This window comes from Pollicipes pollicipes, unplaced genomic scaffold (assembly GCF_011947565.3).
Source record: "Pollicipes pollicipes isolate AB1234 unplaced genomic scaffold, Ppol_2.1 Scaffold_4740;HRSCAF=5597_pilon_pilon_pilon, whole genome shotgun sequence".
Classification (NCBI taxonomy): Eukaryota; Metazoa; Arthropoda; class Thecostraca; order Pollicipedomorpha; family Pollicipedidae; genus Pollicipes; species Pollicipes pollicipes.
The window spans coordinates 39,703,569-39,716,907 of NW_023596545.1; the positions used below are offsets into that span (position 1 = coordinate 39,703,569).

The window sequence follows — 13,339 nt, forward strand, 5'->3', positions numbered from 1 at the left end:
CCCGGGTGGCGCGGCGGCGCGTGATGGTCGGCCGACCCCGCCCACAGCTCCTGAAGAGTGTCGGCCAGGTCGGTCGGCAGGGCACATGCACAGACGACTGCCGGGGTGATTGCGCATGCACAAACCTACCACAAGTTATTTTATCGAAGGCCGCGCGGGCGCCCGGCACGCGAGCTCTCGATATCCGCTCTAGCTCATGCAAAGCGCGCTGTTCACGTTGTCTGCCTCACGCGCGAGATTGTTTTGATTGTGGGGCCCACTCCGGCTGCGACGCAGTTGCCTGGCTTCCCGTTTAATCGCTGGTGACACGGGTCGCTCGTGTCGAGTCGGCCGTCGTTTTCAAGTGGTTTCGTGTCCAGTTGGCTTCGTTCGGAGCGTCGTCACTGCGGCCCTGTGCCGGCCTGCGGCCTAGTCGACGTCTGGGGGATGCGGTGATGTTCGGAGGTTCTCCGCGAGTCAGGCTGCCGGGCGGAGTGGGTCATAACTGCCACTGAGGCGCCGGACCACGTGCGCCACAACGACAGGGCATGTTCAAATGGGCTTTATGATTGTTTCTACTTCCATTTCTGGCAGATTTGTGGTCGGTAGATTTTGTGCGTAGCGCCACTTTCGCCGCTAGTGATCTTGTTATGGATAGTATTTTGAGTGCGTATTCGCGAGAGAGCATTATATTTCGGCACACTGTTGGCTGATGACAGTGCTTTGATATATCTATATATTTCATCAGTCTGTCTTGTAAGGAATGTATAACCTAGGTGTAACCGGAATGTATGTAGTTGCCTGTACATTCGCCGGTAGTTTTTTGCTGACTCAGTGAGTAGTGACCAGCTGCTGACGCGGACTGAGAATGAGGTAGCAGAAAATGGCTGAAACTATCATTATCTTCCAGACTTAATGATTCTACTTACGACCAGATGGTGCACATTGTGTGCAAGAGGCTTGTATTCCTTCAACCAAATGGTGATACCGATGCTGTAATATTCACGTATTCATGGAAAAAGCATGTCTCCAAAACAAAATAAGTGTTTGTTTGGGCAGCATTAGCGTCGGCACCTGGACTGGGCCCTTCGCCCGACCAAGCACGTGGAAACCAGGAACAGCATGGAAGGGATCAATCTCCAGCTGAAAGTGGCAGGGCGGCTCGCCGGCCACAAGATGGCAGCTCGCCAGCAACGGCTTGCCCTCCGAAGGAATAAGTGCATGGGTGGCGGCAGCGGCCGCAGTACAGGAAAGGGGTTATGCCGGGCCTCTGCCACCGCTCGACAGATGGCACCATCGTCTTCGTGGCTGCGACCGACCATTCGCCAGTATCCGGCAGTCCATCTCGCACAGCCAGGGATTGAGACACGTTGGTAGTGCGAGAATGAATAGTGCGATAATCGCGTAACGAAGCCTACCTAGTGGCGTAGCCCGGGGGGTGGGCTTCTGGGGTCATGCTCTCTTCCCCTGGAGGTGGCGGGGGTGCCCGAGACATAAAGCTCTAGGTGTTGGTTGGCAATCTAAGACACCCCTAGTGCTTTCTGAGCATAAAACGGACCCTCTCGGAGGTATCAAATAGAAGGTATCGAATATAATTTCGAGCCAACAAATACCAGAAAAATAGCCCATAGATGAAGAGCATTAGAACTCCGGCTAAGTGACCCCGATGACCCCGATCCTGAGCCGGCCCTGACTGGCGCAACCCCTGTGACCAGCTGTGACCGCCTCCTGAGTAAACCCCCGGCAGCTGGCCGCGCCACCGTCGCACGTCGCGCCTGGTGCGTGCGGCGCGCCGGCCGGTCCGCCACTGCAGCTCTGTGCCTCTCCCGCTATGCTGGTGACAAGTCCAACAGACGCCGACCGACAGCGCGCAGCGGTGTAATGGCGGAAAACAATGCGGCAGGTGTCAGACAGCAAAAACAGCGGGAAAAACGCAAGTTGAATCGTCACAGCTTCTCATGGCGGCGGTCGCTGACATCTGCGGAAGGCAACATGCTGATGCGTACCAATCGTCATTCGCCGCACAGGCAAAAGAACTGCTCCAGAACGCTGGAACTGCCGCCGCCACAGCCACGGACGGGCAAGGCAACGATGCATGCATGGCGCACATTTGGACGCGGCTTCCACGCTGGGACGATTTTGAACCTGCTGGACAACGCCTTCAGCAAGCGAGCAATGCTCAGATGGTCTGGCCCACTTTTCATTACACCGACGCACTGTGCAAACAGCTCACGCAGAGCGGTACAGCGCGACACTCAATACTATGCATGAGCGACATAGTTTTTAAATAACAGTCCGGTTCACAACATCGGGGCGTCTTCCGACTAAGTCCCTGATAGGCCTGCCCCGGCAGGTACGATTGAGATCGAAAGGTTTCTGAGGTGGCTCTTCAGCATATCCGACTGGCACGTACATGTCGGAAAAGCAGCACGACCTGCGTGTACACCACATACATCCCACTTCCAACATCTCCCGTGGTGATCGACAGCTGGGAGGCACCTCAGGCGGCTCATTCCACAATGGTCATGCCAGTGCCACCGAGACCGCCTCGAGTCCCCACACGGTGAACACGGCAGCCCACGGACTGCTGCCCCTCAGGAAGGGAGAAGGGGGGAGACGAGTGACTAGCATAAAGGCAGTGATGGGACGGCCGCCCATCGTCACAGCATCGATCAGGACGGGAACTCGACTTGATCACGGCCCCCTTACACATCCACGCACAGAGCAGACGAACCGGGCGACAGTGCCTCGACTATCCCCCTTGTGCATCTCTCGACTATCCTCTTGTGCGCTTCTCGACTATCCCCTCTATATATCCCTCGACTATCCCCCTTGTACACCTCTCAACTGCCCTCTTGCGCACCTCTCGACTATCACCTGTGCACCCCGACAACTCGCTTGTGCATCTAACGAACACACCGCGTGGATAACTGAAATGGATCGCGCTGGCGTGCATAAGTTCGCTGTGCGAGCGGCCGAGCGGCAACTGGATCGGGCCGATCCTCGAGCAGTGACAACCCGTCGCAGATTTGCAGCGCGCGAAGCCCCGTCCGGCCATGCTGGCGGCCGGTGGCAGCGGGTGGTGATCCGGCGTGGATCCCGGGACTCGGCCGGACGAGGAGGCGTGCCCACCGGCCGCCCGATACCCCGGGTCCGCGCACTCCCCGCCTGGCACGGGGACCCTGCACGCCCGCCTGGTCACCAGCGTGACCCTGGGCCGGCCGGTCGGCCGGCGTCGGGGCCGCACCGGACCGGCGCGGTGGCGGGTGCGGAGGCACCGCGCCGGCCGGCGGCGCTACTCTCCCTTGTCGCCGGCGTGGCGGCGGCGCGGTGAGCCAGAGCCGGGCCGGCCGAGCCCCGGCGAGCCGGCGCGCGAGCCGGGCCCGCACACGCGCGCCACATACTCGGCCACCAGCGCGCTGGTACCGCTCGGGCTCGGCGCGGTAGTGCAGCACGTGCGCCGAGTCGGCGAACACGTGGCCTGTAACGTCGACGCCGCGGGCACGGCGCGCCGCCATGAACTGCTCCACGTCCTGTCGGCGGATGAGGCAGGGCTGGTCAGCACGGCGCGAGGGGCGGTTCGCGGGCGGTTCGCCACCCGCCGGCGCCGCTCGCTTCTGGTGTCGTCGGCGCGTGGCTACTACTGGCGTCGTCTTGAGCAGAGCTCATGGCAAATTTCGCTGGAAAGTCAACATGCACAGGCGGGCAGCGTTCAGTTTGTCTTTCGTACCAGATACACGAGTTTGACGCTAGTACAAAAGAACAGAAAGTCAGTATTCCGAGATCGAAGAGGTACCAGGAGCGAATACTGCACACCTCGCTTCTGGTCGCTGGGCGAAGTTAACCCGACTCCTCATCATGACGTAAAGACCCGCGGTTTCCTGACCGCGGTTTTCTGAGGGACAGGACTCCTACCACCCGCCTCCCGCGCAACCGTCTCCGCCCATGACAACCGCGGGCAACAGGCCTGACCTTGGCCGGAGTGATCGTATCGGCGCTGGAGTAGAGGAACATCTGCGGCCAGCGCTCGGGACTCTCCGTCAGACTCCAGGGGTGCAGTGAGTCCTCGCGCGAGCCCAGCGTCCGTTCCCAGACGAAGCGGCAGACAATCAGCAGGATGAACAGCACGCCCAGCAGCCAGCGGTACCAGCGCTGCTGGCCTGCGAGGGCGGCACGACGCGCTCAGGTTGGCTGCGGCCCGTGCGCGGCACGGACTGGGCCAACCTAGCCCACGGCGCCCACGTGATACAGCAAGACAAACAGAAGAACAGGAGGAAGCTTTACCCGAAATCCACACCAGGACCCCAGACACCAGCATGGAGTCCAAACAAACATGACGTCGATTCGACAGCCCGATGCAACATCCGAAGACAGGCCCAGTACTGATGTCAGCCTGCTGACACAGCCACCCGACTGGCTCCAACCAGCCCACATTGCCTGAAGACCAGCATCTCTCCACCCCTGCTCCTCCTCACGCCAGCGAGGTGCGCGAGTGGCGGTCGGCTGCTGAGGGGCGCGGCGCACCTGCGGAGCAGAGCTGGAGGGCTCGCCAGCCGCTGGCCAACCGCGGTCGCAGCGGGCCGCTGTCGAACACGGCGCCGCGCACGTCCAGTGGCAGCCGGCGCTCACGCAGACGCCGCGTCAGGCAGCGGTACACCAGTGCGCCGCCATTGCTGAAGCAGTGGAACAGCACCGGGTGCACCTCCAGTGTCAGGTCCGTCACCAGGTCGATCAGCTGGTCAGCCACGCCCAGCAGCTCGCGCGGTGTGAAGAAGATGTAGTTGACTGGGCTGATGTAGCGGGATGGTGGCACATCGTCGGTGGTTTGGAAGTGAGGTTATATTGTGTGTTAATTCTTTCCAAAATCTGGCTATGAAGGAATGCATTGTTCAGCCTCCTTACAGACAGATATTGTTCATCTGACAGGCAATGAAAACATGAACCTCATGTGAAACTCAAGCCCAGGACTTAAGAATGTCATGTGCAAATGCTCTATGAGCTGAGCTGATGAAAGTTTGATATTTCAGTGCCTTTTTGCAGGCAAAGACAGCATTCACTGGACATATGATATTATTCAGATATTAACTTTAATGATATATGAAATCAGATAAAACTAACATCATATATTTAATAAAAATCATCAACACCCTCCAAAAGACTCAAAGATGCTCAACCTTCCCTGGCTCAATTGGTGCGGTAGAATGTGTTTGATGGGGTATATATTTTCATTCCTTGTCATGTGAGCAACATTATCTTCCTCCAATCAGCTGCACAGTGCAGCTCTTCACAGTGTGGGCATGGGGGAGGCTCAGCATACAGTTATTACCCTTGTCAATTGCTAGCTTGCTTACCCCAAATCCTTGTACATTTCTGCATACTTGGACAGATGCCTGTCATTGCAACCTGCCCAGCCAAACAGGAATACAACTGGCTCCCTTTTCAGGCTCCGAATAGCCATCTTCATGAAACTCAGGTGACACAGCAGCAGGAAATGTCACATAATACTCAAGCTCATCATCCTCTTCTTCTGGCTCCATGAATTTCATATTTGTTGGTCTATCCTTGCATTTGGGTATCTGCTGAAACAAAAACATGCTGGTTTATGATGAAAGCTAGGGCAGGATCACTCCATTCTTCTCTACAACATGAATTTATGCAACATTTCATTTGATAAGAAACAATGCCAGTCAATTGATCTAAGGACATAATCAGGTTCAGTAACCAGCTTATTCACCAGCAGTGAATTTTGATTGGCCTTATGAAATTTTTGGATGAAAATGTCTTTATTGAGGAGTCCATGCTGCAGGGGTGGTCCACATCATCAATGATATGAATTAAGAGATTTAATATTCAGGAGACAGGTTGGGTTAGCCACAGCTGCACCAAACGTATCATTCTGATATTGCTAAGGTAGCTCTAGGCAAAAATAATCACCAGTTTTTTAAGCAAAATGCTCAAAGAAAGCAATGTAATTTTGCCTAGCTTAGTTCATCACTCACATGCAATTGGTTCACGGTGTTCGTGGTGTCCTACATGATAATGAGTGCTTAAATAATGAACCAGTCTTAGACACCTACCCCCACTCCGCCAAGCAGAACTCAGCACTTCCTGACGGCACAGTTTCTGCTCTGCAAGTCCGTCAACAATATTGGATACAAATCTGGCGTTGGTGATACGGAATAGGCCGGAAAAGAGACAACGAAATTTGCTGTTACCTTATTACTTAACGTATTTAGCCGTGATTTCTACTTAACGTAAGCAATACATTAATTCTAAGAAAACGAGGAAACTAGGATACAATTTGAACTGTTTTTAATCAAAAGTCAACAAAACTCGAAACAAACTTAATGAATGCAAATAACATTAAGCGAATATTTTTTTATGCTGCTGTTTTTAGAATATAAACGTATATAAAACAAATTGATGCATATCAAAAAAAGTGTTGTGCAAGGAATCAGTAAAGCAGCGAAGAAGAAACAGTGTATCCGGCCAGATGTAAACTAGATACTACACTTCAAGAAATAGACCTTCCGCGGATGAACACATCTTGCAGTGGCGCGCTCAGGACTACGTTTTTAGCGTGACCGAACTAAAAGGGATACAATCATCATTTATGACAACAATTATTTTCATTTTTCTTCCAAATTTATCCAAATAGGATTTAAATATTATGAAAGATCAATTTAGTCGCATTTTCATCGAAATCTTTGTCCAAATCACTATATCACCGAGATGTGTACAAATGTCTGCGACCGTCGCTGCCCCTCCGCCATTTAAACAAAACAGGTGCGTGAGGTTTGTCTTCGGTGTGGCACAGGTCCGTGTGTGGGTTGGTAATAATATCGAATATTTCTACCTCGGACGGGATTCCGGTGTTATTGTATTCATTTTTGAATGGTGGAAAGCAGTTACCGATTTGCAGTATTCCGGTTACCGCGCTCTGTCACAAGCACTTATGAGCAAGGGTGATGGAAAGAGATGTGAGGCAACGCAATCGGCGTCGCCGTGCCCAGCGTATGAAGGCCGGTAGGTGAAAAGAATCGCGAAAAATGGAAATGAAACTGGCGACGATGAAGTGTTAGTGCGCTGAGAAACCGCCGAGACCTCTTCATCGTCGAAGGAAAATAAGAGAACCATTGTATGAGGAAGACATTGTTGATGGATTTGCGATTGCATCCTTCAAGACCTACAATGATTTGGAGGTAAGTTAACATAACTTCTGGCATTTGGTACACCTATTAATTGCCAAGCATGCATTTAAATGTCCTTTCCACTCTGTGATTTACCTCCAGTCCAACTAGGTAAGTGGTGAGAGGTGCACCCATGTCCCATGTGACAGGAGGTATCTTGAGTGTGACTTACATTCATGTAAAATGTCATCTCCGGGCATATTGGTGAAGTTAATATTAAGTTCATGCTTTTTTCAACCTTTCATGGCACTGTATTGCATGTTTGCAGTGTGCTTGTTCTGTGACCCAGTTTTTTCTTTGTGCTTCTTTGGTTCAGCTTGCAGAGCCTGACATTATTGGGGTTAAATCTGTGAGGAACATTCTATTGGCATCTGCTGTTTTTAAACAGGATTTCCAACTTGACACAATATCAAACTATTCTGCTTGATAATTCCAGACTGTAGTGCACATCTTGACTAGTCCACATATCAGTGACCTGCTATGCTTGGTCACTGGCATAGTATCTTAGTGTGTATGGATACAATAAACTATAACTTGTCATTGTTTTTGGTATGTAAAAGGCTGCACTTGCAAGCAGTTTGAAAATTTGTTTCGTAATATAAGGTGCGATATATTTTAGTCCATGATTCTATTTATAGCATGTAACATCCATATTTTGGAACTAGCTATCTAGGTGTGTTTCCAGTGTGTTCTTTGCACTTAAATGTGAAAAGTAATGTAGTCTTATGCTTGGCTGAGGTATTCTGGCTAAGAGTAGGTTATTTGTATTGTAATGAGCCATTGCAATATTGATATCCATGCTTGTTGAATGCTAAGGGTATTTGAGTACATTCTGCATTTGAAAGGCATGCATTACTGATCATACCTCTATCCATAGAATCAAAGTTTTTGTCTAGGCAACTGTATTTAGTGTCTTTTTTATATCTCCATCGTGCTTTCATGGATTGTCATGGCACTTTTCATGCATTATGTTCCCAATGAATCTGCCAGGGGTGCTAAGAGAAAAATCCATGAAAAGTGGCCCAGTTTGTAGCATGATGCATTTTTGATCGCTAACATGGCAATCTAGTTGTTTTGGGTTATATATACCCCATAGATAAATTGATAAGACACAAGTGATCATTAACTTGCTACTTGCAAATGCATACAAAATTATTGTCCTCAGCAGATCTTGAATTGCTTTCAAACTTACATAAATTGTGCATCAATAGTGTTCTGATTTATTATAGAGCACAGTATGGATTAAGAGAATGGCTGGAATTCTATTATAGAGAAGCAGCTCAGCAGGTTTGATTTCATTGTTGGTTGTGAGAGCAGTGTTTCTCATCATATAACACTTTCCAATCTGTTGTGCTTTATATTGAGACTTACTGCTGCTTGAGACATGTGGTATTTTTGTTAAGATTAATTTTTTGAATGTGTTTTGAAATCATTGCTGAAAACACTGATCATCAATATGCAGTTCATGGGAGGGAATGCCATGTTAAGATTTCTAGGATGTTGGGAAGCTCACTGATATAGAGCTATTGGCTGTCATTTATCCACTTGTCTTGAAGACAATAGGCAGCACAATAACACATGCTGTTTTAATTGAATGTTTGCTTTGGAATAATCTCACATTTATGGTATTGTTTTAGTGATTTGTTGACTCACAAGAACAAACATCCTAGACAAAGACTTCAGCAGAAGTTGGAATAGGCATGTCTAGTCTATGTTCTTGCAGATGTCTCATCTAGCTTGAAATCCATATTTGTTATAGGTTGTAACCAATTTTTAGGGCAGTAATTTGTTTTATAATGTGCATACTAAGAAGTACAGGCAATTGCCATGCATTGTTTGTGACTTATCAAAAGAAGAACAGGTAGAGTGTACCAGTTACTAGGGTGAGCATATAGGCCTACATTGTGTTGCACCCTAAGCCAAATTCCTGTGATCCTTGTAAATCTATATAATACATTTTTTGTTTATTCCATCAGCTTATGATTTTTATTTACCCTTCTAAAAGTATAAAGAATATTAAATAGAATAACATCAAGTTCATGGCTGCCATACTTATAGCAATGTGTTCAGGTTTGATTTCAAGGAACATTTTCAGTGCACTGACATAGTGGTTACCCTCTAAATAGATGTTCTTTTTTAAGGACTTTTTGTTTGCATCACTGATATCTTTGCATTTTTTCAAGCTCAGTGTGAATTTTCATTAAGTGTCAGTGTGATAAATGTGCCAGCATGCTGTCTTATCATGCCATATTATGTTATTATGCTGTCATATATATTGTCATGTGCTGCTGTATGTATCAGCTGCTTATAATCTATATGTGTTATAATCTAAAAAGCCATCTTCCATTTTCATATACATATGCACATGGAATCATGAGCTTGCCATTGTGTGCTGGCCCAAGGGCATGCAAGCTGGTGCTGAGTGAAAAACCTTGTTTCCATACATTTGGTATGAGTTGAAGTGAATGCTCGGGGTTGCCATGTGGCTACATAGTGCCATCAAAATATGAGTTGTCCTTAGTGGTCCTCCATCAGCATGGTTTGGTTATTGTGAGAAGAATTTGACATGAAGTCTGACAAAAGTGGTATTAATAGTGCGCTGAGTTTGAGTGGTCATTGGAGGTATAACATGAAGTCTGACAATAATGATAATAATAGTGTGCTGAGTTTGAGTGCTCATTGGAGGGACAACATTAAGTTGGACAATAATGATAATAATAGTGCACTGAGTTTGAGTGCTCATTGGAGGTATAACATTGAGTCTGACAATAATGATAATAATAGTATGCTGAGTTTGAGCACTCATTGGAGGTATAACATTAAGTCTGGCAATAATGATTAGTGTGCTGAGTTTGAGTGCTCATTGGAGGTATAACATGAAGTCTGATGATAATGATAATAATAGTGTGCTGATTTTGAGTGCTCATTGGAGGTACAACATGAAGTCTGACAATAATGATGAATAATAGTGTGCTGAGTTTGAGTGCTCATTGGAGGTATAACATGAAGTCTGACAATAATGATAGTAAAAGTGTGCTTAGTGGGAGCCACTCATTGAAGTGATAACATTAAGCCTGACAGTAGTGGTAACAATAGTGTCCTGATTGTGAGCAACTCATTGGAGGGTTTGTGGGTTCTGCAGCACCACAATGCTGCATAGGATTTTTATGGAGTATCAAAGCTGTGCTGGTAGCAAGGCCTGCCACTTTCTGCACAAGCTTGCAGGCAAAAGACCCTGCAAACTCACTCAGGCCATCTTCAAAGCATTTAGATTACAGATTAGGGCAGCAATTATGTGGTGGGTGGTAACTGAAGAATTCTCCTTTTGAAGTGTCACCTAAATGTAGAAATGCCATAATGCAGGATCACCAGTGTTGAATAATACTGAAACAGAAATGCTCTCTTTATGTTTTTGTGTTTTCAAATGGCTTATATTTGTTTGTAGTTATGTTTTAAACATATTCCATAATGTTCTGCATGCATTCAGCCTGCCATTAGCTCAGATCAAGCAGTGCATCTGCTGGACTGAAATGTCCTGTTGCAGTACATGATAACACAAAGCCCCAGTAGCTGAGTGCATCATAATGCCCAAGTGGCTATCACACCTTGATATGACATTTGGTAACACACAGGTGTTGTGTGTTGCCTTTGCACTGTAGTGTAGAATCTTTGTCTGTTTCTGTCTTGTTTTGATGATTGGTATTGTATTGGTATTGAAAAAAATAGCCATTGACCTGACATATGTAAAGGTATACAGATGAAATATCCAGAAAAGGGAGTACTTTAAGGCTCTCTTTTTCTCTTTGCAGTATTTCGTTAACATTTTGCCCTTTTCATAATTGCCTCCTGGGTTATTGGAGGTCATTTTGGATATAGGCATGAGCATGACACATTAAAAAAGAACAGGAACTTGAAACCTATTTTTCTTTTTTTAAATAGCTTTTGATCAGATCAAGCAGGCCTGTGTTTAAACTAATGTATCTCAGAGGGTCTCTCCCAAGTCGCATGTGTGGTCTTACAAACCCAGGCAAGCTGGTGCATGTGTCACATGTCACATTGCCATGGATACAAGAGCATGTTTTACCTGTGGTTGTAAGTATATCCTACATCAAGCATCCAAATGTGATGCTGGTGTATCCTCTGGATATGACGCTGCCTATTATGCTGCATGGTTATACCTAAATTGAATGTGACAGAGCAAGATGCAGCTCATGTACATGGTTACCGTGTGACTTCCGTACCGTCGGTACGCATTCTACCATTCCATGACGCACTCATGTGACTCGATAAGGGCGGTCGCCGGTCCATTGGTAGGGACAGGCGGGCCGAAACGGGGGCGGCCGTGTCATGGCATTGCATGATGCGCAAACACTTTTCCACCCAAACCTTTGTTTGGAAAAACACTTATGTGAAACACTTTGCGCTACACGAGGTGATGGGGTCAGTATCCAACCAGAACGATGCGTTGGGCCACACATCTAAGAAGCCGTCTCCATTAAGACGTATCCCCCATCCCCTCTGTTCGTGCCTGCTCGGCGAGTCGGCACGCGCAGCGGTGCGCCCTGCCGGCGTCGGCCGGCGCTGCGGCGGGCACCTGCCGCAGCGTCCTCCGCCGCCGCCTGACCTTGTCTCCCACGATTAAGCGCAGGCCCGGGCCGCTAACGTGCCGTCCGAGTGAAGGATCCGCCCTGCACGGAGCATTTGCATGCCGCCGGCCGCAGTAATAGTACGGCCGGCGCGCTATCTACGAGTCTGCCGGCCATAAACAGTGGCTGAATGGCATGACTCAGCCGGCCTTCGGCCCGATGGGCGCCGGCGCATGCCTGGCGACCGCAGGGGCAGCGCCTCGGCGGATGCAGGTGATCCCACGGCAGCCGGGTCTTGTTCGCTCTGGAGCCGCCCGTCGCCCCGCCCGCGCCGGCTCATACATTGCCGGCGATGCGGGGGCGTTGAACCGTCCCCAAACACGAAGCTGGGCTGGGTGTCGTTCTCCAGCGCCGTTGATGCATGATCTGAGTGGTCGTGAATTGTGCCCGTTCCCAGAGACCTTTCGGCATAGGACTGCACCCATTGATTCATGGTTATTGCCTTCCCCGTGTGACTCTGTCGGGCTGCTCCCAGTGATTTTCTGCTCAGGCGGCCGTGCTGGCGATGTCTGGTGTGTTTGATGTGTGGTGGTTGACGCCACCGGTCGCGCTGCGCTGCCGGGCCCACACGGTGACGACGTGCCTACCGCCGTGCGTGTCACCATGTCCGCGTGTCCGCCGGTATTGTGTCCGCCGGGTCTTGTGTCCGCGGTGCTGGCCGCGCTGTGCCCGCTCGCGGCTGGCCCGTCTGCGGAGCGGCCGCCGGGCCCCTGCGGATGGTGGCCTCCGGCTGTGTTGCCGCTAACTCGGGCCGTGCCGTGCCGTGCGCTGACTGCGGCCCGGTCATTGCAGCGGGCGGTGAAAGCACGCCGAGCGCCGCGGCCTGAAGACGTGGAGCCGCTGGCGCCGGCCGGCCTAGCGGCGGCCGCCTTGCGGCGCCGGAGGAGCAGCGACGGCCGCACCCAGGTACGCCTCCTGCCCCCGCCCCCTGCCCCCTGTCCCCGGGCCGGCCGACCGCCGACGGTCCCACGCACGCCCCGGTGACGCCGCCTCACAGCCGCGCCGTCGCCGCTAAAAGGGTTCGGCAGATTCATTGCCATTTGTGTTGTGGCAAAGAGTGACAGATGGCCTTTGGATGTATCGCGACAGCGTGCAGTGTGACCTTTGGGTTGGCTAGCGTGCCTGGCAATCGTACTTGAGTGGGCTAGTGTGCAGTCGTCGTGACATTAGCCGGGTTGCATGTACTGACTACTTTATGACGATGTTATTACGGTGCCGTGCTGGTCGTCCGTGCCATTAGAAACCGCTAGTTTTTTTTTTTTTGCATTTGAATCAATAATTACGCGTGAGCATTGCAAGGCGCTAAGGTCGTGGGACTAATAAAATAAATCTGTGACAGCTGTCAAGATGGCAGGTGTGATATAGGATCACAGCCAGTAATGCTGGATAGCAGCAGGACTTAAGCAGTCGTTACACTCGAAATCAGCGTTTTAACTCCCAAGATACCCGAGACGTACACAGCTTTCGGCTCATCGCGGTCACGCTGGGGGGAGGGGGGGGGGGGAAGGGGGGAGGCGGTGAGCT

General features: G+C 50.1%; 1 protein-coding gene across 1 annotated transcript; it reads right to left on the reverse strand.

Annotated features, from left to right (window-relative positions):
- Nucleotides 1–380: 380 nt before the first annotated feature.
- Nucleotides 381–5,416, reverse strand: LOC119098367 (transmembrane protein 53-like; the record flags this gene model as incomplete). Its single annotated transcript, XM_037221286.1, has 5 exons — nt 381–461; nt 3,435–3,512; nt 3,952–4,139; nt 4,504–4,802; nt 5,331–5,416. Coding segments are annotated over 5 exons (732 nt in total), but the record flags the coding sequence as incomplete, so codon positions are not given.
- Nucleotides 5,417–13,339: the final 7,923 nt, after the last annotated feature.